We start from the raw sequence: 24,922 nt of genomic DNA, 5'->3' as shown, positions 1-24,922 counted from the left end.
CAAGGCTATGGTTTTCCAGTGGTCATGTACGGATGTGAGAGTTGGACTGTGAAGAAAGCTGAGCGCCAGAGAATTGATACTTTTGAACTGTGGTGTTGGAGAAGACTCTTGAGAGTCCCTTGGACTGCAAGGGGATCCAACCAGTCCATCCTAAAGGAGATCAGTCCTGGGTGTTCATTGGTAGGACTGATGTTGAAACTATAATTCCAATACTTTGGCCACCTGATGCGAAGAGCTAACTCACTGGAAAAGACTTTGATGCTGGGAAAGATTGAGGGCAAGAGGCGAAGGGGATGACAGAGGATGAGATGGTTGGATGGTATCTCCGACTCAATGGACATGGGTTTGGGTGGACTCTGGGAGTTGGTGATGGATAGGGAGGCCTGGCGTGCTGTGGTTCATGGGGTTGCAAAGAGTCGGACACGACTGAGCAACCAAACTGAACTGAACTGAGACAGCTTTAAGGTTGAGGAGATGGTCACAGATGTTTATATGCCCTTTTATAAATATCAGCTAGACATGGACATTTTGGCACTATTGACATTTTAAGGAGAATAATTCTTTTGTAGGGCTGTCTTATTTATTGTAGGATGTTTCAGAAGCCTCCTGGGTTGGATATGTTCTCAATATATTTAAGGAAATTAGTCCACTATATTTCAATAGCAGCCCACCACTGGTAACAACCAAAATGTCTCTGGACATTGCCAAAGTCCCCCAGGGAGCAGCACCACCCAGGCTGAGAACCACCAGTTTAGAGGTGCAATATCACGAAATATTGCCAGGCACCTGTATTTTGCAAACTACCTGCATTATTCCTAAAACCCTTGAAGGGGACTCAGAGTTTTGTTTAGCAGCGGGTAGAGAAAGAGAGGTTCAATACTTACAAAAACAAGAGTGCATCTTCCACAACACACTTTAACCGCTGTTCCATGCCCCAATCACCTGAAGGGTCAACTGAGGTCTTCTCACATGCTCACTGAGAGGAAAGGCTTTATATAAAGTGAACATCAAGTTGCAATTTTAATCTATTTTTAATAGCCACAATAGTTACTTTGATCAATATTATCCTTTCTAAAAAAAGAACCACCCCCTAGCCCCAATATGAAAGCAATTCTCACGAGGAAACCGAGGGGTGCAGACCTCCAGCCCTAAGCTAAGTGGGTGGGCTCTAAGACCAAACACAGAAGAGGAGGGTTAGTCCCTCCTGACCCCCGCTTCACAAACTACTCTCCACCAGGTGGTCAGGAATCATACGGAGGTGTGGAGGGCCGTGGAGGACCTAAACTCCAACCATGCGACGCACTGCTGGGAGGAAGCCAAGCTGTGTCGTCGGTCCAGGTCTGTCCCTGTGGCTGCCCACACTGTACGAGCCATTCTGACAAACTACCATCTGTAAATTTACAGCAGAGACTTGGCCTCATCTGTGAGGTGGGGGCTCTGCCAATGATCTCAACGGTTGGGCGGATTAAACGAGGTCACGAGCCTAAAGCAACAAGCTCACTGCAGGCACACTCAGGGCACGCTGTCTCCTGGGCAGCCCAGTCTTAAAGGGCCGCTCAGCTGAGCAACGGAGGCGGGTGCTCAGCTTAGCAGCAGGTAGTGGCCCGAGCTCTAGGACACAGTGGACTCCAAGGGGGACTGTGAGAACTTACACATGGATTATCTCCCCATCCTTAAATGAGGCAGTGGTTCCATTTCAAACAAGGGCACGTGGCAGTTTCACGTGTCCCCTGATGCTTGGTAATTACCTGGGTAATTAGCATGGATACCTTAGTCATTACCTTAGCTGTCCCCGACAACCTTGAGAATTTACATCATATGAAACATGGGAAAGCTACATCTCAGGATACAGACTTGAGCTACTAGTGACAGCTGGACCTTTCCATGCCTTGCCAGGCATTCTGCTATGTATACACTTTCCATCCACAGGGTAAGGGGCACAAAACACTACAGAGCTAGGCAACTACATGCTAGGTGGAAAGGAACAGAAAAGCATTTCTTCACCAATGCCATCCTGAGGGATACATGCAGCGTACTTGGCTGGATGAATCTCACCTGGACGATGGCAGGGCCCACTGGTGTGGAGCCATGGGCAAGCAGTGGCTTCTACGATCAGGGGGTAACTACACTCTTGCTGTGGACTCAGGGTGTAGGGGTCTCATGCAAACAGTGACAGTAGGGCTATTCCAATGGATAAAAGGATCCAAGTGAACAGAATGCAATTAAACAAACTGGGGCTTGGCCTTCCTCTCAGGAATGGGCTGTCCACAGCAGAAGTGGCTTATGATCCAGCAGGAGGAAGACTAAGCGTGAGTAACCCACACAGCCAATAGGCAAGCGTGCTTTTAAGCCAACCAAGCACCAGGCTCGCTAAAGCTGGCTGCCAGTCTCTCTGCAGGAGGCATCTGAGTAGGTCAGGGTGGATACAAGAACTTGTAAGCTTCAGGCCATTAAGAAGTATCACATTTGTTCTAGAGAGTTCATCTCCAGTAGAACATTATATTTATTAGTGAAACAGAAAAGGAAAGTCTGAAATCCCACTATGACTATTACTATAGTCTAGGCCAGAGATTCTCATCTAGAGATGACTGTGTTCCCTCCCCACCCCCAGGGCCACTCGGCAAAGTCTGCAAACAATTTTAGTGGTTACATCTGGGCAGGTGTTCTGGCATCTAGTGGGCGGAGGCCTGGGATGGTGCTGAACATCCTATAATGCACGGAGCAGTCTTCCACAACAAAAAACATTGCCCATCTCAAAATGTCACCACTGCCAAGGTTGAGAAACCCTGATCTAGGCCAAAAGTAAAAATGATCGCTGTCCTGTGGGTCTAAGACTTGATACAATGCAGACCAAATCTAAAAGACTGTGTAGCTGACATGTAAACTGAAAAGGTACAGTCGATCAAACTATGGATTTAACTATACATTAGGTGCTATCAGGTCCCTACCTGATTAAAAAAATACATATATGTATTATGAACATATATAGCCATCAATTAATTAGTACAAATAATCAGTATATATGCACTGTGAACATAAATAGCCATCAATTAGTGCAAATAATCAAAATATATATGTATTATGAACACATGCAATCATCAATTAACTAGTTTAAATAATCAAATGCTTATTCTATCCTTTTATTAAAAGAAACATCTAGAACACTGTTGCTATGTGTGACTCACAAGACCAGTAATACAATGTAGCTTTTGGTATCCACTTCCTAAATCAGATACTATGTTAAACACGTGTGAAAATATACTCCAAATCCTAGTCTTGGGCTACTTGAAACTGGTAGATTCTTAGGCTTTAACTCAAACCTAAGGGATCAGTTTCACTGGATCATGGGGATCTGCGTTTTTAGCAAGTTTTCCAGTTAATTCCTACATGTGCTCAAGTTGAGAATGACAGTCTGACTCGGCTTCCATGAGAAAGAGTTGCCAATTCCATATCACTCTCACCATAAGGTAAATAATAATCAATGGATTTTATGGATGAAGGATCAGCCATGCATGGTACTACACTACAGGGGCCTTAAGTGGTAAGTGAGGTTGGTGTGTGAAGCCCCATAAGCACTGTCATATCAGGTCCTATATGCAAAGTATGCTGCCTTTCAAACACAACACGCCAAAGTCTTCCCAGTCAAGGCTGTTCTTGGTGAACTTCATTAAGCTTCAAGGAAGAAGGCGTTCTTAAGAATCCTGCTGCCATAGGTGCAGGTTTAAATATGTACTTTATATTTTAGCATTCAATGACAGATGATATGTTAACTATGTGAGGAGGTCAAATCATGGGATGAACAAAAATTAGACTTTCCAAATAAAAGAGAAATATTTTCCTTCTGAATTTTTCGGTAGATTGCCTACCAAGTGTGATCTCAGTTGAGATTACAATTTCAGATGACAGCAAGTCTTCAAAGCAAGTGAGAAAAAGGAAGAAAAAAAGTGAGGCAAAATGATTGCAAAGGAAGAGTGTATTCAATATTTTCAGGGGTTATAATAATAGTTGAGCAACTACAGGCTAAGTTCCTATTATATTTCAGCATTTTACCAACATTTTCTTATTCAACCATCACCAATTCCATAAAAGTAGACATTTTTCTGGCAGGAAAATTGAGGACCAGAAAGGTTAAGTAATTTGTTCAAGGTCACAAAGCTGGTAAGTGGGAGATTTGAGATTTAAACACAAGAATCAAACTTTATTTAGTATACCTCCCCCTAACCCTCTCCCACCCCAAAAAACACTCACATGCTGGTGAGAGAGTTAATTCATAGGTAGGCTGATAAGGGGTCCAGGGCCCTCAAGGAGGAATGGGTCCAGGGCCCTCAAGGAGGAGAAAAGGACAAATGCTTTTTTTTTTTTTAATTCCTTGTCTTCAGTTCAGTTCAGTCGCTCTGTTGTGTCCAACTCATTGAGACCCCATGGACTGCAGCACACCAGGCCTCCCTATCCATCACCAACTCCCGGAGCTTGCTCAAACCCATGTCCATCGAGTTGGTGATGCTATCCAACCATCTCATCCTCTGTCGTCCCCTTCTCCTCCTGCCCTCAATCTTTCCCAGCATCAGGGTCTTTTCAAATGAGTCAGCTCTTCACATCAGATGGCCGAAGTATTGGAGTTTCAGCTTCAACATCAGTCCTTCCAATGAATAGGGTTGATTGCCTTTAGGATAGACTGACTGGATCTCCTTGCAGTCCAAGCAACTCTCAAGAGTCTTCTCTAACACCAGAGTTCAAAAGCATCAATGCTTCGGTGCTCAGCTTTCTTCATAGTCCAACTCTCACATCCATACATGACTACTGGAAAAACCATAGCTTTGACTAGACAGACCTTTGTCAGCAAAGTAATGTCTCTGTTTCTTACTATGCTGTCTAGGCTGGTCATAGCTTTTCTTTCACAGAGCGAGCATCTTTTAATTTCATGGCTTCAGGCACGATCTGCAGTGATTTTGGAGCCCAAGAAAATAAAGTGTGTCACTGTTTCCATTGTTTACCCATCTATTTGCTATGAAGTGATGGGACCAGATGCCTTGACTTTAGTTATTTGAATGCTGAGTTTTAAGCCAGCCTTTTCACTCTCCTCTTTCCTCTTACATTCCTTGTTTTAGTCACATAAAACATTTTTTCTTTAAGCCCAGAGCTTATGGCTCAATGCTTTTCCTTTAAGCTCTGTACTAAGGATTATGTAACAACAATGTATCTTGCTCAAGGACATGTTTCTCCTTTTTACCAAGAACCTTCTGACTAATCTTATCTTAAGAGGTTATGTATGGGAGTGGGTCTGGCAAGATCTTTCTATTGTTAGTTCTAATCTTGTTAATTTAAGATGTTTGTTGTAGGAGTGGGTAAAAGTATATAAGGCCTTGATAAGACTAGCAAGTGGGGTATTCTCATCCCCCTTCTGATGTCTGTGTCAGAAGCTTCTCTGTCCTTTGTCACTTTAATAAAACTCTGTTACACAAAAGCTCTTAAGTGATCAAGCCTGGTCCCTGGTCCTGAAGCTAAATCTTCTTTGGAGATCACGAATCCAACAACGCTTACCAGAAGCTATCACTGGTAGTTCACATAAATTTCTTGTGAGCATATAACTGAGTAATTGCAAATATTTTAAACTGACAATATTTCAAAGAGCAACTCTAAAGGTGTTATATGGCCTGTCTCTCTTAGAAATGGGATGGAATCAAATAAGCATTCTAAAACCCTAAAGCATCACATAAGTGTAAGGCATTATGTTATTCATTAAAATTAATTTTTATTTTGAGGGTCTTTGGCAGACAGCAGCAGGATTTTGAGACATTCTGAAATAATTAGGGACACCCTAGGACACTGTGAAATCATGATTGAGGTTGCACTAAATTGGCTCCCAATAGCCACATATAATAGAAATGGTTTGGACAATAGATAATGTCACTTTTAAAGGATTCTATTAGAGATGCTAGAAGCCTCCCCCTTGGAAGTGGGCATTCCCCAGGGGTCCATTCCGGGCCTGTCCCTTCACCATCCCCTCAGGTGATCTTAGCTACTGCAGGCTTCAGATACCACATCTTCATGTCCAAAGGCACCCACTGACATGCTCACCCTTCATCATTTCCCTGATCTTTCCTTTACATCATACATGTCCCTCTGGCATTTCAGACTTAAAATGGTCAAAAACCCAACTCATTATCTATTCCATCTGAGCCCAGGTTCAGTCCCTGGTTGGGGAACTAAGATTCAACATGCTGTGTGGTACGACTGAAAAAAAAAATCCAGACAAAACAAAATACAGCTCAGGTGATACTGCCACCCTCGCTAGCCAGCTTCCTTTCCCTTAAATACACGGACAATCTCACGCATCTCTACGTTCACTTATTTTATCCCCTGTGCTTTCTCCACCATCACTGCAGAGCCGTTTCTGAACGTGCTGTCTCTGGGTCTTTGCAGATGCCGTTCCCCTCTATCTGAACACCCTGTCCCTGCTTCAAACTCTATTCACCCCCAGAGTCTAAGAATGAGCTGGACATATTTACCAGGAGCTTCCCATAATCCTCTGTTTCTTTTTTTCAACCCCCAGAATACTTCTTCTTCACACAAGGCTCTGATCATTCCATCATGCTAGGATTTCAACACCCTGGGGTGGCAGTGGGTCATGGCTGGCAGAGATGCTGTTTTCCTTTGAATTGCCAGAACTCAGTGTCCTCACATAATAGATGCTCAGCCAATGTGAGATGACTGACTACCATGACAACCAATACATGCCAGGCTTTATGTATGCTCGTTAAAAAAAATTAATGACTAACAGGATATGAAAAGGAGGTTCTTATTCAAAGAGCTATGCCCTATGGCTTACACTTTATGCTTTTGTATCAGAAAGGAAAAAGTAAAGCTAATAGATCCATGGCTTTTTGAAAGGAATGATGCTAAAGCTGAAACTCCAGTACTTTGGACATCTCATGTGAAGAGCTGACTCATTGGAAAAGACTCTGATGCTGGGAGGGATTGGGGGACAGGAGGAGAAGGGGACGACCGAGGATGAGATGGCTGGATGGCATCACTGACCCGATGGAGGTGAGTCTGAGTGAACTCTGGGAGTTGGTGATGGACAGGGAGGCCTGGCGTGCTATGATTCATGGGGTCGCAAAGAGTCGGAAACGACTGAGTGACTGAACTGAACTTCCCTGGTGGCTCGGTGGTAAAGAATCCACCTGCCAATGCAGGAGACCCAGATTCGATCCCTGGGTCGGGAAGATTCCCTGGAGAAGGAAATGGCAACCCACTCCAGTATTCTCGCCTGGAGAATCCCCATGAACAGAGGCGCCTGGCAGGCTACAGTCCATGGGGTCACAAAGAGTGAGATACACCTTAACAACGAAACAAGAACAACATGGAACACATCTCTGTTCTTCTCTGCCGGCAACCCCGCCTCTGCATCCCGTCTTGCCACCCACTGCGTACTCACAGTGCTGCTGGCCTGGGCTTCCCTGCAGCCAGTGCACTACTGAAGGGCAGGAGCCAAGTTGTGTTCATCCGTCATACAGCCTAGCATGTAGTTAGGAGCAGGCGGCCCACGACTTCTTTCACATTTTTGCTCAAAACGCTTCATACAATGAGATATTAACAACTCCACGTTTGAATTATATTCAGCATGCCTATTTCACAAGGCTGGAAAGTAAACATATTCTAAAAGTTCCTTCTTAAGTCAGGTACAGTATAGGCAGAACACCTCACCACTAAAACAATGTTCAAGATTAAGACTGTACTTAGAACCTCATCTTATCAAATCTTATCTTACCCCTATTTTAGCTTTATCTTATCCCTATTTTAGCTGAAGTTTTGAATACTGTAGGGAAATGCAGGAAGGGATGCTAAAGCTTTACTTTTTTCTTAGCATTATATTTATTTATTTTAATTGTAGGATAATTACAATATTGTGATGGTTTTTGCCATACATCAGCCATTGGGTGATGTATGGTAAAAACCATCACAATATTGTAATTATCCTACAATTAAATAAATAAATTTAAAAACAAACAAACAAAACCAGAGAGACTTCATCAACCCTTGACAAAATGTCAAGCCTGTGGCCACAGCTGCTTTCTACAGCTGGATGGGAAAAGCGTCAGGAATAACGAGAGCTTGATCTCGTGGGGATGGGGCCCTGTGATTATTGGGTAGAAGTGCCCGTCAGATGTAGGCTCTGGGGTTCTATGCCAGACACCTCCCAGGCCCCTCTCCTTCCCATCCAAGGAAACTGGGACCAGGGCAGCTTGGGTTAATGGGTCAAGTTCCAGGGGTAATTCACTCAGATGTCCCTGTTTATACAGGAAAGTAAGCCTCTTGGGTGGCTGCAAACCCAAGGACATGGGACCAGCATGCAAGAAATCCCAACAAGCCACCTTGTCACTTCTGAAACCTCCCTGATACGGAGCAAGAGATGGAAAAGAGAAGGGAGAAAAAGGCGAGTGAAGACTAGAGACGAGTCAGATATGTAACAGAGGGATTTATAAGGTACAGAAGACCAAAGAAGTTCTCTGGATGTTGATTTTTGGAAGACAGTAATAACCAAAAACGTGACACAGGTTACTTCCCAAAAGAGTACTGGTAAAGGAGATGGGTGCTTAGTCGCTCAGATGTGTCTGACTCTTTGGGACCCCATGGACTGTAGCCCTCCAGGCTCCTCTGTCCATGGGATTCTCCAGGCGAGAATACTGGACTGGGTAGCCATGCCCCTCTCCAGGGGGTCTTCCCAACCCAGGAACTGAACCCAGATTTCCCGCATTGCAAGCAGATTCTTCACCGTCTGAGCTACCAGGGAACCCCACCGGTAAAGGAAAACAATAACAAACCTAGTTCTTTTCATTTGCCAGTTATTTGGATTTTCAACAAATGGGAGTTTACTCTATTCAAGTTCAATATCCATAAGGGAGTTTTCAGAAAGAGTGAAACTTTTTGACGATGTTCATATTTATATCTATAAATACGAAGGATGCATGTTTGAGCCTTGTGCTATCAGATGACAAGATACAGCCCAAGCTTCAGCTCTTGCTAATTAAACGAATCAATTAAGAGACTACAGTTGCAACTGTGTAGCTGCTGTTCTATAGTAGCAATAACAACCCCGCGGGGAGGTCTTTTACTACATTAAAATGCTGTCCTCCACAACTCCATCTGATATTATTAGAAACAGTTATTTGTGTCTTGCTGTCATATTAGTAGCAAAGGCAAATTATGGAAATATGCAGACCAGAATGGTCCCAGTATGAGACCAGGTTGGGTTTTCAGCCTCCAAGGGAACAATTGCTGAAATTCCAAAGTTCCCCAAAGTTCTTTAATGGAACTGATAAATCTATCAGCACAGCATCCATTTAGAAACTAGGTAAGGGTCACATATTTACATACTTTCCTGCTAAGCTGATACAATTCAACTAGATGAATTATCATATTAAGTTTACCCTCCTGAGTTAAACTGATGGAGTTCAAAATTGTTTTCGATGGTTGTCATTAATCGCTGTTACTTCGTAAATGCTAACTTTGAAATCTAATTGTGCTAGCGTACCAAGGGTCATATTAATACCATTCTTAATGGTAAATCTTTGTAAAACATGTTTATTCTACTGATATTATTACTCAAGCTTTCAAGGCTAATAAGAAATAAAGTATATTTATTATCAATAAAAACTTAATTTAAAATGTACAATTAGAGATTTAAATTAGCTTTAGGAAGTTCAGCGTGATTTGGTTTCATTAAGATCCCTGGCTAAGCTTCAAAGACATATAATTTGATAGTTCCTCAAGAGTCCTTGGGTAAATGCCAACAGCACAGCTATGAAGAAGCTGCTCAGTGCAACGTAGGTTATTTTCTCTTTCGGGCAAATGCATTGTTTCCACAATAAAAAAAACTCAGTCTTACACAGATACGTTTGTCTTAGAATTGTGGTGTTTTAAAGATAATGGTACTTAAAAAAAATTAAATACAAGCAATGATTACAATACAAAATTTGGAATCAAATGGTAACTTCTGTATTCTTCAAGTAGTAACAAAATATTCATCCTTATTGTGAATCACAGTTCGAGTAAGGAATCTGGGTTATGTAAAACACTGAACCTCTTCTTATATCTGACATGCACAAACTCACAGCTTCACTAAAAACGTGTCAGCAAAACAAACAAGCAAAACCCAGACAATCTACAGTTTGAGTAGGCACAGATCACCTGGAAAAGCTCTGGGGAGGACAGCTTTGACAGCTAAACACACGTTATGGACTGAATCCTCGTGCCCCCTCCACCCGCTTCATACATTGGCATCCCCATCCTCAATGGGCCGGTATGTGGAAGTGGCGCCTTCGGGAGGTAATCATGTTTAGGTGAGGCCATGAGAGCTGGACCCAGCAGAGGACAGGCCAGTGAGGAGGCCCGGATGCTAGCGCCTGACATGTTTGAAGACAAGCAACTAGGTGGGCTGAGCTGATGTCTATTTTAAAAGGATCACTTTAAACGCTGTATTAATTAGCAGGGAGCAGGGGTGGAGGGGGGAAGACTGGCTGCTGCAACAATTTGGACAAGAGGTGATGAAGACTTTGGTCAGGATAGGGGCAGTGAGAATGGCGGAAGAGGGAATTCAAGGAAAAGACAAACTTTTAGCTTAAATTGCCATTTTCTGAGATAGGAAAAATTGTAGGAGGAAGTTTATGTTGGTTTGGGTTTTCTTTTGCAGGTTGTGGTTGTCAGGAAGTATTTTCTTCAATGTCTGAACCCTGAGAAATCTATTAGAATGCAAGGAGCAATAACAAATAGCAGAGACAGCACAAAAACCCTTTCTAGAATGAGCACAGGAGGTCCAGAAGACCCTACCTATAATGTAAGTCCAGGTAGCTGTTAAAAAAAAGAGTGGCATGGATCTTTATGCAATGATGTAGGAAGATGTTCACAATTTACTGTTGCATGAAAAGATGTGTAAATCCGTTTCTGGAAGAATACGTCTATTGTTAAAAACTTCAAAACCTCTAAGGGATAAAATGAACACTTTCACAATGGTTACTTTTGTGTGTTAACTTGGCTAGCCAACAGTATTCAGATTTTTGGTCAAACAGTATTCTAGATGTTTCTATAAAGGGTTTTTTGTTCCTTTTTTTTTTTTTGGACAAGGCATGCAGGATCTTAGTTACCCGACCAGGGACCAAACCTGTGCCCCCAGCATTAGGAGCACAGAGTCTTAACCAATGGACCTCCACAAAAGTGCCATGGTTTTATTTTTTATTCTTTTCCTTTTTTAGATGAGGTTAACATTTAAGTCAGTAGACTCTGAGTAAATCAGATTACTCTCTAATAACATGGTGGGCCTCTTTCAATCAGTTGAAGAAAAAGGACTAACCTCCCAAGTAGGAAGGAATACTACAGGCACACTGACCTTGAACTTGAAATGTAACTACCCTGCAGGTTTTGGAATTGCCTGCACAATCACAGGTATCAACTGCTTAAAGTCAGTCAACCAACCAATCTCTCTCTCTCTCTCTGTACATATGAAAACAAAATACACATACCCTGTTGGTTCTGTTTCTCTGGAGAAGCCTAATCCAATTTCTTATGACATGAATTTAAATAATATTTAAATTGTTTAGTTGAAAAAATAAACACATGCCAAAGTCTTTGACTGTGTGGATCACAATAAATTGTGGAAAATTCTGAAAGAGATGGGAATCCCAGACCACCTGACCTGCCTCTTGAGAAACCTATATGTAGGTCAGGAAGCAACAGTTAGAACTGGACATGGAACAACAGACTGGTTCCAAATAGGAAAAGGAGTACATCAAGGCTGTATATTGTCACTCCGCTTATTTAACTTCTATGCAGAGTACATCATGAGAAACACTGGACTGGAAGAAACACAAGCTGGAATCAAGATTGCCGGGAGAAATATCAATAACCTCAGATAAGCAGATGACACCACCCTTATGGCAGAAAATGAAGAGGAACTAAACACCCTCTTGATGAAGGTGAAAGAGGAGAGTGAAAAAGCTGGCTTAAAGCTCAACATTCAGAAAACGAAGATCATGGCATCCAGTCCCATCACTTCATGGGGAATAGATGGGGCAACAGTGGAAATAGTGTCAGACTTTATTTTGGGGGGCTCCAAAATCACTGCAGATGGTGACTGCAGCCATGAAATTAAAAGACACTTACTCCTTAGAAGGAAAGTTATGACCAACCTAGACAGCATATTCAAAAGCAGAGACATTACTTTGCCAACAAAGGTCCGTCAAGGTCTTCAAGGCTATGGTTTTCCCAGTGGTCATGTATGGATGTGAGAGTTGGACTGTGAAGATAGCTGAGTGCTGAAGAATTGATGCTTTTGAACTGTGGTGTTGGAGAAGACTCTTGCAAGTCCCTTGGACTGCAAGGGGATCCAACTAGTCCATCCTAAAGGAGACCAGTCCTGGGTGTTCATTGGAAGGAACGATGCTAAAGCTGAAACTCCAATACTTTGGCCACCTCATGCGAAGAGTTGACTCATTGGAAAAGATCCTGATGCTGGGAGGGATTGGGGACAGCAGGAGAAGGGGATGACAGAGGATAAGATGGTTGGATGGCATCACCGACTCGATGCACATAAGTCTGAGTGAACTCCGGGAGTTGGTGATGGACAGGGAGGCCTGGCATGCTGCGATTCATGGGGTCACAAAGAGTCAGACACGACTGAGCAATTGAACTGAACTAATAACTATTAATCAGAAAAGCAAGAATAACTACAAGTCTTAGGTGCAACACTTAAAAATTACATATTGGACAGATGTCTTCACATGTACTTTAATCTGTAAATTATACCACACTTCTATACATATAGAAAGTACAAAGCATGAAGTAAATGGACATTGCTACTGATATCCTCTGTAACTCAGTGGCAAAGTCACTATTCTTTTGATTTAAGCCACAAACTTGTCCTCTGATATCCTCAAGTTACAGAGCCAACAGAAATACCCAATGTAAATTTACAACCTAAACAAGGTACCCAAAAGATATGAACAGACATTTTACAGATTATAAATGATACCTAACGAATCAATACAGAGAGAAATATGCAAATACCATAGCAAGAAGTGGAGAAATGATATTAAAACAATAAAGTACCTTTTTCACCAAATTATTTTGGAAAATTATACTATTACTAATATGGTACCTATAAACTCGTAAGTAAAAATAAGTGTGAAATAAGTTTCTTTTCACTGTGTACAGCTATATAATTTTGAAATTATGATTCAATTTCATCAGAAGTGTGGGCCTAATAGAAGAAGCTAGATGGAAAACTGAGCAAAAAAAAAAACAACAACAAACATAAAATATCAGTCACCTGTTTTTGTTGTTTTGTTGTTTTTTTTTGGTTTTGCCACCTGGCTTATTGTGGGATCTTACTTCCCTGACCAAAGACGGAACCTGGGCCCTCGGCAGTGAGAGCACAGGGTCCTAACCACTAGACCACCAGGGAACCCTCCAAGGTCACTATCCAAAAGCATCTTTTTAAAATCTGTTATTTTTATCAAAAATAGGGAGAACGTCTCCAGCGAAAAAAAGTACTTCAAAGACTCAACAAACTGCAAATAATTTTTAAAATTATTTTGTGTCTAATAAGAAATAGCTAAACTTATTCCATCATGAGAATTTTCTCCACATGTTAAAGAATCCATTTCTTATACAAAGATATCTCACTCAACAGCAAAACAAAACCACGGTGAAGCCAAGCTCAAACACAAGCATTAAAACCAGCCGATCACTTTTCCAGTTGATCTCTCTGTAAATTAAAAGAACATACAAAGTAATCATCCTTTCCTACTTACCACTGTGCCGAGAAACTGAATGCTCATGTTGCCCCCTGCTTCTCGAGAAAGACACTGGGGGAAAAAAAGAGACGTAAAATGAATTCTCAGCCACACAAAAACACGTACCTGAATGTTCACAGCAGCATTACCCCTACTAGCCAAACAACCCAAATGTCCATCGACTGATAAATGAATAAACAAAATATGGTGTCTTCACGCAACAGAATATTGTTTGGCCATAAAAAGGAATGAAGGGCTGATACATGTATGAAGTGAGATGCCAAGCACCTCTTCCTATGCTTGTTGCCCACCTGTGCTTCTTCACTGGAGCAACATCTATTCAAGGCCTTTGTCCAACTTTTAATCAGGTTATTTAATTTCCTGTTAAGCTGCAAGAGTTCTTTATATATTCTGGATATTAACCCTTTATCAGATGTATGACTTCAATTTGAATCAGTTCTAATGAGGTGGATGAAACTGGAGCCTATTATACAGAGTGAAGTAAGCCAGAAAGAAAAACACCAATATAGTATGCTGCTGCTGCTGCTGCTGCTAAGTCGCTTCAGTCGTGTCCGACTCTGTGTGACCCCATAGATGACAGCCCACTAGGCTCCTCTGTCCCTGGGATTCTCCAGGCAAGAACACTGGAGTGGGTTGCCATTTCCTTCTCCAATGCATGAAAGTGAAAAGTGAAAGTGAAGTCGCTCAGTTGTGTCCGACTCTTAGCAACCCCATGGACTGCAGCCTAGCAGGCTCCTCCGTCCATGGGATACTAACGCATATATATGGAACTTAGAAAGATGGTAACCATAACCCTGTATGCGAGACAGCAAAAGACACACAGATGTATAGAACAGTCTTTTGGACTCTGTGGGAGAGGGAGAGGGTGGGATGATTTGGGAGAATGGCACTGAAATATGTATAATATCATATATGAAATGAATCACCACTCCAGGTCCGATGCATGATACAGGATGCTTGGGGCTGGTGCACTGGGATGACCCAGAGGGATGGTATGGGGAAGGATGTGGGAGGGGGGTTCAGGATGGGGAACACGTGTACACCCGTGGTGGATTCATGTGATGTATGGCAAAACCAGTACAATATTGTAAAGTAATTAGCCTCCAATTAAAATAATAAATTTATATTAAAAATGTATGACTTAAAATATTTCTCCCATTCCACAGGATGCCTCTTCACTCCGTTGTGTCCTTTGATACACAAATTTTTTTTTAATGTGATGTAGTCCAATGTATCTATGTTTGCTTTTGTGCTTACAGTTTTGGAGTTATATCCAAGAAATCACTGTCAATTCCAAAGTCATGAAGCTTTTGCCTACATTTTCTTTTGGAAGTTTTATAGTTTTAGGCATTATGCTTAGGTCTTTAATCCACTTTGAGACAATTTTTGTATCTAGTGTAATGTAAGGGTCCAACTTCAATCTTTCGTATATGGCAGATCCAAGCTTTTACAGAAAATCTAATGAATATGATCATCAAATTTACGTTTTCAACTCCCATTTATCCTGAGTTCAAGACTCATGTAGTCATCTGTTAGTTGGACATCAATACTTGGATATCTAATGCACATATTAAACCTAGCAAGTCCAAACAGAATTCTTGATCTGCCTCCCCAAACCTGCTTCTCCCCTAGCCTTCCCGTCTTGGTAAATACTATCATCATTCACTCATGGCTCATCTCCAATTCTTTAACTTCCTTCATACCCAGTTTCTAATCCACCTACCGATCTTTTCTGTATTCCCTCCAAAATATACGTCAAATAGGTTCACTTCAAGTCATCGCCACCACTACCACCTTAGTCTACGCCAAGGGTTGACAATTTTTTTATCCAAAGGGCCAGATTTTGCTAGATTCTTCTCTTGATATCTGCTTTAGCGTAACATTATTTTGCAATTTAATCACTTCCAATTGAAGGGTAAGTGAAATATCCTCAATAGTACAGGTATGTAGATTAGAAAACATGGAAATATTCTTTGCTTTTGCGTTGAGATTTGAAAAATGCTGTTGGATCTATAGTCCACTTCTTCTTTTGACAGCCCACGGAGTCTAAAAAGCAACTTGACATTAGCTGTGACTCAAACATCAGTTGTCAAAATGACTTTGCCACAGTGTGCCTTTTGCATGTAAATGCTGTTTTGTCTAACAATTTCAGCGTGAATTCATTAAGAAATATTATCAAGTCCACAGCACAAGCTAATTTTCAAAGCCGTAAGATGTTCCATAATAGTGGCTGAGGACAGTTCTTTCTGTTTGGAAAAAATTCAGTCTTGGTCTGGCATAAAAAAAAAAAAAAAATCTCAACAAACTCCTAAGCCACTGAAATACTATCAAAGGGGAAAACCACGGCACTGAGTTGCTACATATGATAAAACTCCATAGACAGATAAAAATGAATAAAGGTGGCTGTGTTCTGGTAAAACTATTTATGAACCTGAAATCTGAATCTCATATACTTTTTATGTGTCATGAAACATTCTTTTTTTCCCCAACCATTTAAAATGTAATACTTCCAAACTTTAAAAAACCACTCAACTAGTGAACTGTACAAAAACTGGCAGTGGGCTGGATTTGACTGACTCCTCATTGAAACCATCATCAGCACCTCTCACGTGGATGACTGCCATGGACATACAAATGATTTCCTTGTCTCTACCACTCATCCCCAGGAGTCCACCTGCCTCACAGCAGCCCTTTTAAAGCACATCTTGCTGCTGCTGCCAAGTCGCTTCAGTCGTGTGCGACTCTGTGAGACCCCAGAGACGGCAGCCCACCAGGCTCCCCCGTCCCTGGGATTCTCCAGGCAAGAACACTGGAGTGGGTTGCCATTTCCTTCTCCAATGCATGAAAGTGAAAAGTGATAGTGAAGTCACTCAGCCGTGTCCGACTCTGTGCAACCCCATGGACTGCAGCCCACCAGGCTCCTCCGCCCATGAGACTTTCCAGACAAGAGTACTGGAGTGGGGTGCCACTGCCTTCTCCTAAAGCACATCTCACCATTTTTCTACTCAAACTCTTCAAAAGTTTTGCAGTAGGGATTGAATAAAACCCAATTTTCTGGGCCTACAAAGATCCTATACGACCTGGTCCCTGTTTATATTTAGCACTCTCCTAACTACACTTGCAGAGTACATCATGAGAAACGCTGGGCTGCATAAAGCACAATCTGGAATCAAGATTGCCAGGAGAAATATCAATAACCTCAGATATTCCAGATGACATCACCCTTATGGCAGAAAATGAAGAACTAAAGAGACTCTTGATGAACGTGAAAGAGGAGAGTGAAAAAGCTGGCTTAAAGCTCAACATTCAGAAAGCTAAGATCATGGTATCTGGTCCCATCACTTCATGGCAAACAGATGGAGAAACAATGGAAACAGTGACACAGTTTATTTTCTTGGGCTCCAAAAATCACTGCAGGTGCTGAATGCAGCCATGAAATTAAAAGACGGTTACTCCTTGGAAGGAAAGTTATGACCAACCTAGACAGCATATTAAAAAGCAGAAGCATTACTTTGCCAACAAAGGTCTGTCTAGTCAAGGCTATGGTTTTTCCAGTAGTCATGTATGGATGTGAGAGTTGGATCATAAAGAAAGCTGAGCACCGAAGAATTTACACTTTGGAACTGTGGTGTTGGAGAAGACTCTTGAGAGTCCCTTGGACAGCTAGGAGATCCAACCAGTCCATCCTAAAGAAAATCAGTCCTGAATATTCATTGGAAGGACTGGTGCTGAAGCTGAAACTCCAACACTTTGGCCACCTGATGCAAAGAACTGACTCATTTGAAAAGACCTTGATGCTGGGAAAGATTGAAGGTGGGAGGAAAAGGGGATGACAGAAGATGAGATGGTTGGATGGCATCACCGACTCTGGACATGAGTTTGAGTAAACTCTGGGAGTTGGTGATGGACAGGGAGGCCTGGCGTGCTGCAGTCCATAGGGTCGCAAAGACGACACGACTGAGAGACTGAACTGAACTGAACTGACTGAACTACACTCGCATTGGAATAGCCCCTGAGGCTGGCAAAGACTAAGGGCAGAAGGAGAGTAGGGCATCAGAGGATGAGATGGATGACTGGATGGCATCACCGATGCAACTGACATGAACTTGGGCAAAGTTTGGGAAATGAGGAGGGACAGGGAGGCCTGGTGTGCTGCAGTCCATGGGGTTGCAAAGAGCTGGACACGACTCGGTGACTAAACAACTACACTTGGGAAACTGACCTTTCTTCTGGCCTCCACACAAACCAGTCCTGTTCCTGCCTCAGGGCCTTTACACTTGCCATTCTTTCTACCTGGGACCTTCCTCCCCTAGATTTTTGTAAGGCTTCCTCCTGCTTCCCACAGGTTTCATCTCAATGGTAGCTATTCAGAGAGGACTTCTGAACAAAAGCTTCTCTCCCTACCTAAAGCTATCTCCCTTATCATCTTCTATGATTATCCTGTTACAGTCTTCACTGACCTTCTTAGCACTCAAATTACCCTCTTTATGTGTTTACGTGTTTGGCATCCACATCCTCCTGATACAATGTAAGTCTTGGTCACCGCTGTATCTCCTGAGTCTAGTAGACTGAGTTGTATTGGGCATTACTTTCTATGTAGGAGACATTTACAAAATACAACGGTTCCTTTCCCTTACCCTACAAGGGTTGGGCTGATTCCCAGGCAAATAGAAGTAATTTTGCAATACGTAAAATGGAAACAGGTTTAGAATTTATATTTTTACAAACAAGTAAATTGTAACAATGAATATGTAAACCATACATATAAGTACCAATAAGTTACCCTAAACTTCCCATTCAATTGAAAGCAAGTTAAAATTACATATATATGGAGTCTCAGATTGTTCTCACCACAGCTACTCTAGTCTGCGTACTTGAAAGCATCCACACCTGACATATCTCAGCAATAAAGACGGATGTAATAGAAAACAGGGAAATAAAAGTTTACTCAAAATTGGAATTTACTTGGCTACAGGAAACAGGAATGTCCACTTTTCTCACAGTCTAGAATTGAGACAATTTGGTTTATGAATCCACAAAGAACAAAGCACTCCATGCTTACGATGAGTCTGAGGCACGCCTAAACAAACACAAACTGGCCACTTGTTAGGCTCAGAGCAAATATAAAATAAAACTTAAAACTTTATTTTATTTTCCTGAAACATATCCTACCCGAAAACATTTTCTCCAAATATTTTACCCCTTTTTCTATTTTAAATGGCACTTCATAGCTAGACGAAAATGGCCTTTTTTGTTATTCTAATAGTCTGCTTCAACATTTATAAAATATATTCCCTTTTCCCTTCTTTAAGGAAAAGACTATTTAAGAAGATTTTGTTAATGCAACAATTTTAACATTTGTTAGAATCAAATTCATGCACAATTAGCAAGATTGCTCACTCAAAAAAAGCAAAAACATTCACAAAGTTTTAAAACGCTCCAAAGATATCTCTCAGATAATAAAATCAGAGGCGGTTTCACCTTTAAAAGTAATCTTGCTGAACAGTAAAGAGAAGAAACAGTCATAGTTGTCTCTTTCCCCTCACCGATTCCCAACCTGATAATATGTTTTAAAGGCCATTACTATGGGATTGGTCTTATCGGTCTCCAGTGCAGCTGCCTGCATTATTTTCCATAATCAGTGTTTATACTATTCAAAATCCTCTTCTTGTGGCAGCTACTAAAACATAATTTTCTACTTAACAGATAGTAGAGAAGAAAGAAGTATGTGTGGGGTGGGGAGGGGATTGAGAAAGACATTTTCCCATTACATTAAAATTTTAAAAGCAACTCCAAATCATAAAACACGTGCCCACTAGAGACAAGAGAATGGCTAAGCTTCTAGGCTACACTACAGAAGCAGGGAGGCCTGCACTGAAATGAATAGTTTGAATTATGGCTGTAAATACATCCCAGCTGTTAAATAGGGATTAAATTTTTTGAAGCACAGTGAAAGGAGCTATTTCTGTGCTACTGGTGGGCTTGTTTCTAAGATGTGTAACTGTAATTGATGTTTTCAGGAATGTGAAAAGGAGATGGTTAATAATTACTCTTTCATTTCCTACTTCATTAGGAAAAAAATACCATCCTCTACTTCTTCAAGTTATTTATTTACATATCCTATACATTCTAAATAGATGGTTTCATATTACATTTGATGACTCCAGAGTAACTACATGCATATAGTTTAAAAATAACAGCTAATTACTTCTAAGGAAATGGGGAGAATCATCTTAAAAATGTGGGGTACACTTATTTGGGGCCTAAAAACATAATTACTTTCAGATTCACTTTTCCTGATACTGGTGCAGTATAAGCAAAATGTAGGCTACTTCATTTAATTTTCTCATCAAAATATTCCTAACATATTTATTTTAGCACCTGTACTCATACGTTTATTAGGATTAAAACTAAAGTTTGTTCTCAGAAGTTGTAGGAATTATTTTAATCTAAAAACCAGAAAAAAGGAAATAACATTTTTCACTTGTCTTCTAAAATGGTGAGAAAGTCCATTTTCTTTAGAAACAGAAAATCAAGGTTAAATCTTAAAAATCTATTCAAATTCTCTCGGGACAAGCATTTGGCAAATATATTACAGACATACATTCAACAAATACGATAACCTCTCTTCTATTATATCCATGTGCTTGTATACTATTCTATATTACAAAGGCCCACTCAGCATTTTAAGTTATCATGTTATATCATCTATTTAACACTGCAATCAATTCACAAGTAATCCATTTAATCTGGTATTCTGTAGTAAATAACATGAGATGCATGTGACATTATTCCAAATTTGTCTGCTTTAACATAGAAAATTTGTTCCACTTAGTTGAATATCAATGACCTATTCAATGCAGAATGCAATAGGACTGCAATCAGCTTTGTACTGTTATTTATAATAAATTTATCTTCTCTTGAAAATATTTAAGCAAGAATATGAGAAATAAAAAGAAAAAAGCTTTCAAAGGTACACCATGAATAGCTGCACATCACACAAATGCGGAAATTGTTAAGACCTTAGCAGGATCTCAAGATATTTTCTAAAGTATTTAGCTACTCTTCAGGCCTATAGACAACCTGCTGTGAGCAGGTGGGGAGAAGAAATCATGCCACACAAAGAAGCAGGCCAATAGCAGTTAGTGGGCTCTGCTTGCAAATGTTCAAACAACGTGACTACGCAAAATAAAAATCTAGTATGGAAAATGCTAGCGAGAAATAATACATCAAATCCCAGCAGACAAATTACATTGTAAGAAACTGAAAACTGAATTGTTTAGAGTAAAATTAAAGCTCTTCTTAAAAAAAAAAAAAAATTACTTCACAGGAACAGACTACAGTCACAGGAATAATTTTTAAAAAGTTCTATTTATCCGGCACGTTCCAGAGTAGGAAGGTGCTTGGATGTGTGAAGAAAAGCAGTGAGCTTAACATGTATAGAACAGCAAAATTTTCTGTTTAGTTTCAACACTTCAGTTATACGTTCCAGACAGGAAATCACTTCACTTTTAAAAAACTGTTCTGATTTCTGTTAAGCTTCTAAATAAAAATTTTAAAAGGTTGTCACCTACATGAGAAATTTATCTTCTCTTTAAAAATGAATTTAGTTCATCTGTTTCTAATTTTTAATGATAAAAACCAAAACTGTGGTTGAAATGAGAAGAGGAGCACTTTCTAAAAATGTGTTGTTTTTTTTTCCCCTTGCATTAACACCATCTGACTTACAAAAGGTTTTATTTGTGAGCCGTCTAACTAGCCACATATGGATATTGAGAATTTGAAATGTGATTAAAGCAACTGAGAAAAGAAATTTATAGTTTAATTTTAAATACAGAAGTAGTATATATATATTCTTTTAAACACAACTTCCTTGTTTTGGTGTTTTCCACTTTAATCATTCAACTTACATTACTTTTTGTCATATATATGTCAGGGGTACATTTTACTTCCAATATCACATTAGTAATTCTTAAATATTGTTTCATGTAGAATGTTAACACTTTGGAAATACTGGATTAATAAATGGATTTTTAAAAAGAATTTCAGTTGTTCTTGTTTTCTTAATGTGGCTACTATGAAAACTCAAGAACTGCAAATATGAACAATATTAGATTCCTATTGGACAAACCATTTCATTTCATAACTTTTAAAATTAGTAATTTAGAAATGAGACTATATCTTTCCACAAAGAATGAGAAAAGATTTTTGGTTTCTCAGGTTATATCATTAAGACATATTTAATATGCACTATTACTGATGGATTCCACATATACAGTGAAAATAATAGGAAAGCTCTGGTATACAGCCAACAGTAAAAAGAAAATAATGAAGTACTATCATTTTATTTTCATTGAACAATAATATTTGAAGGAAAATGTTTAATTATTAGATGAAGAAATGGATTTTAAAAGTATTAGAATTCTAAAGAGGGCCTTTAAGTATCTTCAGGAGTTTTTAAGGTTTCTATCCCCAGTTCTTTATTATAAATTACCTTTTTTCAAAACATATGCTCTCTTCCCCCATCAGATAAATGTATCATTAGCTCTAGACTTAAAGTTAGTAACAATGGTGGAAATTTGTGTCCAAGAGTATGAGTCTCTTGAATCTTAAGTATTTGAAATACATAAAAAAAAAAAAGAAAGTACCATGTAGACACGTGGACATACTGCAGTAACAGGTGGTACGTGCCATGAATAATCAGTGATGCCGGGGGAGAGTGCAAGCAAGGTGTGTGCACACCCGGCAAAGGAAGAAATGAGCAACAGTCTGAGGTGGACCCTACTCAATAACCATCAACAGGTGGTACTGATCGTCTTCAACAGCTCAGGTGCTCCCACGGCAACTGAAGGCAGAGGTACTTGACTGGAAAGAGATGTGCTATATAAGCAAGATACTTTTGTGGGCAAGTTCCTGGGAATACAGTGATTCTGTATCTGCACAGACCAACCCACCATGCTATCCAATAGAAAATGGATTTCGCAAATGTTGGAAGATCAGGAATTAAAGAGAATTGATAAAATGGCTAAAAAGGCTGTCTTATGCACATAACTTAATTTGATGAAGGCTTAGAAGAAGTCTAAATGAAGGTACAGATACGGCAGATTTATTTCTGAGATTACAAAAATGAGAGATGACTACCCATTCATCCACCCTCTCAACCATTCACCCACTTATTGAGCTTTAACATGGGCCAGGAACTCAACAAGGAGGTGGAAATTCAAGGTCAAATCAAAACTGAAACAGGTAATTCAGACCAATTAAAACAATTTAGTCATTTATAAAATTCATTATCCAAATAATGGTACATGCCAACATACAATTTATTTTTAAGGAAATGAATGGATAATATTAAGTTCATGAGGCTTACCAATAAAAGCAAGGAAAGTGAACAGACAAATGTAACCTGACTGGAGAAGGGAACCAACTACTGAAGCAAAAGTAAGGCTTCCTCCCCAAGTATTAATATTTCTTCATCTAATCAGATAAAGATGTTCAGTGCTCTTTCCATGTAGACACAGGGTGGTGGAGGTGAAAGCCGCTCAGTTGTGTCCGACTCTTTGGGACACCGTGGGCTACACAGTCCATGGAATGCTCCCAGCCAGAATACTGGAGTGGGGAGCCTTTCCCTTCTCCAGGGGCTCTTCCCAACCCAGGGATCGAACAGGGGTCTCCTGCATTGCAGGCGGATTCTTTACCACTGAGCTATCAGGGAAGCGTGGATTATCAGGGAAGACTCTGTAGACACAAGGATTCAGCAATAAAACTAGAGGGGTGTTAAATACCCACATATCCTTAAGCAAGATGGTAGACCACACTATCTAACAGGACATGCTAGGCAAGAAACTAAGAAACGGCAAAACCAGCAATTATTCATTCCTACTTCAAGACAATAGGAAAGAGGTTAAAAAATAATTAGAGGACATGAATTCTTAAGCTAAGAGTTCAAGGTTGAGAACTTCAAGAAATTCCTGAGACTCTCTTGATTTTCTGTGACTGGTGGATTTTGAGGGACACCTAGGGAGGATAAGCAAGACTCCTGGTAACAGGAAAAGAAAGCAAGACTGTGGCGAGGCGCGCATGTGGCCTGGACGTGGCCACACGGAAGGGACCCACACTGGATTACTTTAAGAGACTCTGCCTACCAGGAGGGACGGGAATAAGGAAAAGACAGAGCAGGGCATTAAGAGATCTGCAAGTGAGGAATTCCTCCCAAACCCACAAAATGTCCTAGAAGACCCAGACAGCTTTGGGCACTTGTCACACCCAGGAAGAATGAATACTATGTGCCTTGGTCAACCTAGTTCCTCCAACAAGTTACTACTCACCCTCCCCCATCCTGCAACTCCGGAGAGACCCCAGAATAGCAGGTAGGAAGTGGAGGAGGATATAAACCAAGGAAGAAGAAAGCAACACTCATATTCTCTAAAAACACTTCTCAGTCTGAGAAATTTTACCAGCTTTAATCGAGAGGTGTCTTGGGTTTTTTTAATCAGTTTTGACGTTACAATGAACTAGACTTTCAGACACATTCCCTGCCAGATAGGCTGTGACTTTGCCTATGACCTGACAGTAACTTTACGGACTGTGAGACGTGTACGTGAGCTTACGCATGGGAGGAAAAAATAAATTGAGATGACAAGTTTGAAAGAATGGTTGTAAGTAAGATAGTTACTTCTACCGGCAGTAAAAGAGTTCCATTTATGCAATGAGTTGGTTACACAGTAAAACAGATAAAGAAATGGCAAGTATTGAGAAGTACCCTGAATGCTTTTTTAATGACAATCCAGAAAATCCTGTCCCACAATGAGATGCTGCTTCACATCCATTAGGAGAGCGATTACAACAACAGCAATGATCAGAAAATACCAAGTGTTGGTGAAAATGTGCAGAAATTAGTCCTTGAGTGGTGCTGGTAGGAGGGTAAAATAGTGCAGCTGCTGTTGAAAATAGGATGGAGCTTCTTCAAAAGATTACCCTAGAATTACCCTGTGATCCAGCAATTCCAAATGTGGGCATATACTCCTGAGAACTAAAAGCAGGGACCAGAAGAGGTATCTGCACACCCATTTTCATCCACAACAGCCAAAAGGCAGAAACAGCCCAAAAGT

At 40.5% G+C, this 24,922-nt stretch overlaps 1 protein-coding gene across 2 annotated transcripts in view; it reads right to left on the bottom strand.

The window, feature by feature from the left end:
• PCCA (propionyl-CoA carboxylase subunit alpha) overlaps positions 1-24,922 on the bottom strand; it is a 378,551-nt gene that overhangs the window by 59,623 nt on the left and 294,006 nt on the right. For both annotated transcript variants that reach the window (XM_015098256.3, XM_060394658.1), the window contains exon 21: positions 13,809-13,862. In XM_015098256.3, the coding sequence (XP_014953742.2) occupies positions 13,809-13,862 (54 nt within the window). The remainder of the gene's footprint in view (positions 1-13,808; positions 13,863-24,922) is intronic.

This window comes from Ovis aries, chromosome 10 (assembly GCF_016772045.2).
Source record: "Ovis aries strain OAR_USU_Benz2616 breed Rambouillet chromosome 10, ARS-UI_Ramb_v3.0, whole genome shotgun sequence".
Taxonomy (NCBI): domain Eukaryota; kingdom Metazoa; phylum Chordata; class Mammalia; order Artiodactyla; family Bovidae; genus Ovis; species Ovis aries.
Note: the sequence above shows the minus strand (reverse complement) of the source record. Positions and strands in the feature narration are given on the sequence as shown.